This window comes from Ostrinia nubilalis, chromosome 15 (assembly GCF_963855985.1).
Source record: "Ostrinia nubilalis chromosome 15, ilOstNubi1.1, whole genome shotgun sequence".
Taxonomy (NCBI): Eukaryota; Metazoa; Arthropoda; class Insecta; order Lepidoptera; family Crambidae; genus Ostrinia; species Ostrinia nubilalis.
Window position 1 is genome coordinate 7480263 of NC_087102.1, and position 5621 is coordinate 7485883.

Genomic DNA, 5621 nt, shown 5'->3' on the forward strand with positions numbered 1-5621 from the left:
TGTCAGTGTTTCTAATTTTTCAGACAGCGCAAAAGGGTTAGCAAAAACCCTCTTCAAGATCAGTCTGAACACTTAGGCTGAGTTTCACCACCTTATTTAACCGTAACAATAACAATAACCGGTGCTTTTTGTATGGAGTTTGACCGATTTATAAGTTAAAGTGTGGTTAAAGTAAGATGATGCAACTCGGTTTTAAAAATGTTCAGGCAATAGCTTATTATGCTGAACTCGTGGTTCTTGTGTAGTTGTGATTTCTCTATAAAACATATTAAATTTAATATACAAGTAATTACCAGTAAAAGTATTTTTATATAATAAGTGTAAAATGCACTACGACTAAATTAGCTTCTTACTTTTTGCTGAAAAATCCACCTCGAGGGTACTTTAGCCTACCTTACTTAAACTGCAAATTAATAATGCCAGTGTGCAGTGGTTAGGTAAATTCCGTCATCAGGTACACTGGTACAGTCAACGTTAGTTATTTTAACCGACTTCAATAAAAGGAGGAGGTTCTCAATTCATCATCATCATCATTTCAGCCACAGGACGTCCACTGCTGAACATAGGCCTCCCCCAATGACTTCCACATCGTACGGTTGGTAGCGGCCTGCATCCAGCGCCTTCCTGCTACCTTTATCAGGTCGTCGGTCCACCTTGTGGGTGGACGTCCCACGCTGCGTTTTCCGGTACGCGGCCTCCATTCCAGAACCTTGCTGCCCCATCGGCCGTCAGTTCTGCGTATTATGTGCCCTGCCCACTGCCACTTCAGCTTGCTAATCCGTCGGGCTATGTCAGCGACTTTAGTTCGTTTACGGATCTCCTCATTTCTGATTCGATCTCGTAAAGAAACACCGAGCATAGCCCTCTCCATAGCACGCTGTGCAACTTTGAGCTTCTGTATAAGGCCTATTTTCTTTTAAGGTTCTCAATTCGGTTAGTACCTATTATGTTTTTTTTTTATTATTTTAGTAGTTATTTTTTCCATAGAAACTTAATGTCGTCGTAAGTTAAAATATCAAAATCAGTTTCATAGATAGGATGTTTTCTGTTAGCAAGCGTAATTTTCTATTGTGTGTACTTTCCTGTCTAAACTACACATGTTTCAATAAGCAGTGCTTTCCTAACAATTGTGTATTTATAAAAAAAAACTACGGGTATATAAACTACGGTGTACCTAACCATACGACAACAAGATAAAGAGACCACTTTGATTTGAGTATTTTATTTGTATTATTTCTACACAAAAATGTATCGTCTGATGTGTTGTCTATTATACCTACTATCTGACTTAGGGTAGATTCGACCAAACAAGAGTAAATATTAATCTCAGAATAAATCGTCAGTTTTGACATATTTCCCATACTGAAACTGTCAGTCAGTTTTACCAGGAGTTATTCTCGGATAAAAGTTCGGTCGAATCGGGCCTTAATTAACTACGAATAATGCATTGCACGCCGCTGACTATTTGGAAGGTAAAACAAAACAAACTTTTACATAATATTTATATATTTATTTATCTATACACAATAGATATAAAAAGTTCAATACATACACTAATAGAATACATAGCAGTAATATTAAACTATAATGATGCCTGCAACATTCGACTATTGTACTTGCTATTTGTTCGTGGGGAGATACATAACATATTTGTACTGTTCAGTTGCTGTTATATGGATTATAATAAATAAACTAATATCACTGGTGGCTATAAAACACATTGCCGGCATCGATCAAAACGGCGGGTGAGGTCATCATTCGTTATGGCTTACGTAGATTTCGGGGGTATGTTTGTGGTGGATTAGGACATCCTGGAACCTGATGTTCTTGAGGTCTAGTACCTGCCATTCGTACAGTGGCCTGTCGAGCGGGTAACCCAGAGGATCTCCAGTGTAGAAGCGAGCGCCAGATCCAAGACCCAAAGACAGCTTGGGGTCGAAGCCAGTGCCGTGGAGGACGTTGGGAGCGTGGTACTCTGAGATGTAGACCATCAGCACGAAAGGCATGCCACCGACGCGACCTGGAAAAGATATAAGGTCAGCGTTTAGAGGCACACCAAATTTTACTTTCAGCAGCAGGTGTAGATAGAAATTATTTAAAGACTTCTTGTACAATTTGTGCATGCCTATGTTGCATGCTAATCGTCTTTGGTTGTGAAACGGACATTCATTACGAATCTAATACATTTACCGCAATAAAGTCTAGTAGATGAATGTTTGTTTGTACACAGATAATTTAAACTAAGCTACTACGTGGGTATCTGTTATTGGTTTTCCATAGTATTAAGTGTTAATGTTACATTGTTTGTAAACTGTTGATCTCCCTAATAAATAAATAAATTATTATATTGTATTCTTGTTAATAAAATGGCAATTTTACCTTTAGGCAGCATAAGTCGCTGCGGGAAGTGGTCAATCTTCAAAGATGTGTCGTACAAGAACTGCTCGTGGCCTTGCAACGCGCTCTGAACCTTTTCGTAAACGTCATACGAAGATGGCATGTCCTTCATGAAGAACTGGTTCTCGTTGGACGCATGGACGATGACATTGTCTCCTTGGGTCACTGGAATTAAGAAAAATATTACCATCGACGTCCATTACTTTATGAAATCAAGTGTAATAAGCAGTTAAAATCAGTATGAAGACTTACAGGAGTAAGGGAACTGGTCGATTTGGAAGAAGTTCTCAGTGTTCAAGTGGAGCGGGATCTCCTTGCCGAGACTGTCGTATTTAGGACCCAAGAACAGACGGACAACAACGTTCTTGGCAACATTGGCGTGGACATTTGCGCGGAAGCTGAAGATCTTGTGGTTCAGACGTGGGTGCTGCACCACTACACTCTTGTTGTCTAATACGAGCTCGCCTAAAAACCAAATCATTTTTTTAAATTATGTGAAATCGTGAACAATATTCACAGGATACGGCCATCTTTTGAAATCTTACTTTCGACTTCGTTCAAGTGCAGGTGGTTGGTAACATTCATGTAGGAGTTCTCGAAGTATGTCACCAGTTTGTCAACCGCAACACTCTGAATTTCGACATCAGGCAGAGAAAGCTGTTCGTGGGTGTAGTGAGGAAGTTTCTCCTGCCATAAAGTGAACAGATGCAGTACTCGCTTCCAGATCATGTAGAACGCTGGATCACGAAGAGCGGTCTGGTACTGTTCCAAGACTGATGGCAAGACCCATGGGATGCCCCTAAAAGTGAAATGTTACATCAGCTTAAATTCTATCCATTTTTTCTAAATCGTGGGAAAAATAACTGTAAAAAATTTAGAACATACTTCCAGTATGTGGGCTCGTACACATTAGAGTTTCCGAGGAGGTTCTTCCAGACACTGATGAAGTCTTTGTAGTACATGTTGTTAGGCGAGTCCACGTTGGCTTCAATCAAACGTCCAATCACATCAATAGCCTCAGGGTGGTTGATGTTAACATGCTCGCCAGAAGGCTAGAAACATTTAATAGAATAGGTACATATTTTATTCAATATTACATACATATTGTATGTAATTAGATACATTATTAATAATAATAGAACCTTGCGGTAAACTCACAGTGATATAGTATCCTGAGTCAATAACTTCGTGAATGCGGTGTTCAAAGTCAACGATCTGGTTGATTTTGTGCACAAACCCAGGCTGTTGCAGGTATAAGTAGTTGGGCCTAACAGGGTAAGGAATACCGTTGTGGTAGACCAGGCCAGATGTGTAACCATGTTCAACGATGTCAAGACCAAGCTCGGGAATCTCACCAAGACCGTTGGACAATCTCTCCATGTAGTAACGAGCGAGGATCTGCTTGTGAACAAACCAGAACCATTCACCGCGGTGATCTTTGACTAAAGGCACTACTTCATTTCCAAGCCAGAACGGGTAGAGCATATGAATGTTGTAGTAGTAGTTGTTGAGACCATAATCGTGAGTGAAGTAGGATACAGGCATTTCTTGACTGTAGTAAGGCCAGACTGTAGTGTTCCACATAACAACCACGTTGTTGTCCCAAACATAGGTATTAGGATAGTGCTCAACCCATCGGTGTCCATGAGTGGTAATCCTTTGGGCAGTGGCCATGATCTCTCCGTTGTTGAAGAATGAGGGGAAAATTTCGTATAGCGGAGGAACGATGATTCCTTGGGTGTCAGCGCGGTGGTAGATGGCGACGGTCGTAATGTACACGAAGATGTATTCGTTAATGTGATGCCTTAGATATACGGCAGTCTTGTAGAAAGTGTCGAAAGTCTTTGCAGAGTACAGAAGATTGAAAAAGGTTTGCACTTGGAAAGTGTGCTCGTATTCGTGCAGATGTAAAGGTAAGCCCTGAGGGAGCAGCCAATCGTGTGCAATCATCTTTGCGACCAGGTTGACGGCTGTAGCATTCTGTAAAATAAGAAATAGGTAAATAACAGTGCAGAAGATTTAAAAAGAAAAAGAGATTGACATGTTTTTTCTTTACAGAAGAGGAGCTGTGATGTGGGTAATATGAAAGAATATTTATAAATGTAGAAACAAAACGTACGTGGTACTTGTCGAGGTTTTTCATCAAGTCCCATGATGTAGCAATTTCGATGTGCTCAGCCAGGTGCAACGGCTCGTGCGTGTGGAAGAACAAGAGCATCAGCTTCTGCTGCTGTTCCAAGTCCTCATGGCTCACTTTTCACAAAAAACAAAATTAAATCCAAAATGCACTTTCAATTGAGGTTGAAATAAACAAATAAAAAAAAACTAGGCATATGCACAAATTAGTATAATAATAATAGTAAATACTTTGCTGATGCTAAATTGAGATACGTGATAGTCTTTAGCAGACCACATTACGGCCACCACCAGACTAAATAGGTTTTAGAATTATGTGGAAAGATCAAAGAAAGAAGCTGAAGATGCACTATTTTTTCCAAGGAAGGTGTCAAGCTAAATTAAGTCTTATTACTTACCAGGGACGGTTTGTTGTAGCTGTTCCACGCTAGGCGCAGGCTCTGGGGCGCAGAGCCCACTAGCCAACAAGGCCAACACACACAGCACGAGTCGAGCCATGCCGAATGATGCCCAGTAAACAGCGGCTACCCTATTTATAGGAGACGCATCCTTATCTCCCAGGTATAGGTCAAGTACCCTGTGTAAAAACACTTCGTACCTGACCTATCTTAATCTGTTCGGATAAAAGAAAGCAAAGGTCTATTATTCTCATTGTTTTATTCATACTAATTTGTGACATATAGATTAATGGAACAGAACACAATAAATATGTATTTTCAATGTATTGGTGAACCAAATAAATAAATTTAAAAAAATTAATTTCAGCTTTCACAGTTTAAAAAATGGTTGTAAAAACTTAATCGTCACAATTTATAATACCTACTTATATTACTCACACAGCTTCAAATGATTTGTTTTGACATAAGAAAATGATTTTGATTAAATATTTGTTTTGTTAGCGATCTAAAGGGAAATGTTATTGTGCACAATTTGATTTTAAACCTTAATTAATGTTTTACAACTAAATGTATAGCCTGACCAGGAACATAAAAACCCTCGCCATGTTGCGGAAAACTAATGGTACTAATTTCTTTTAATGGCAACAGTAACTGAAAACTTCATTGACATGTCACCTTGCATGTCAGTCT

General features: G+C 39.4%; 1 protein-coding gene across 1 annotated transcript; it reads right to left on the reverse strand.

Annotated features, from left to right (window-relative positions):
* Positions 1–1488: 1488 nt before the first annotated feature.
* LOC135078841 (acidic juvenile hormone-suppressible protein 1-like) lies at positions 1489–5039 on the reverse strand. Its single transcript, XM_063973396.1, has 8 exons — positions 4932–5039; positions 4517–4650; positions 3556–4377; positions 3283–3449; positions 2943–3196; positions 2650–2862; positions 2380–2562; positions 1489–2020 (listed from the first exon to the last, which is right to left on the reverse strand). The coding sequence occupies exons 1-8, from the start codon at positions 5029–5031 to the stop codon at positions 1755–1757; spliced, it is 2139 nt and encodes a 712-aa protein (XP_063829466.1). The 5' UTR covers positions 5032–5039; the 3' UTR covers positions 1489–1754.
* Between the last annotated feature and the right edge of the window lie 582 nt (positions 5040–5621).

What these genes read in the sequence shown, in the direction of transcription:
- LOC135078841 (XM_063973396.1), bottom strand. Translation starts at nt 5,031, where the DNA reads ATGGCTCGACTCGTGCTGTGTGTGTTGGCCTTGTTGGCTAGTGGGCTC. An exon ending in AAAACCTCGACAAGTACCAC is followed by an intron (nt 4,378 to 4,516) that starts GTACGTTTTGTT and finishes CTTATTTTACAG; the next exon opens with AATGCTACAGCCGTCAACCT. An exon ending in GCACTTGAACGAAGTCGAAA is followed by an intron (nt 2,863 to 2,942) that starts GTAAGATTTCAA and finishes TTTGGTTTTTAG; the next exon opens with GCGAGCTCGTATTAGACAAC.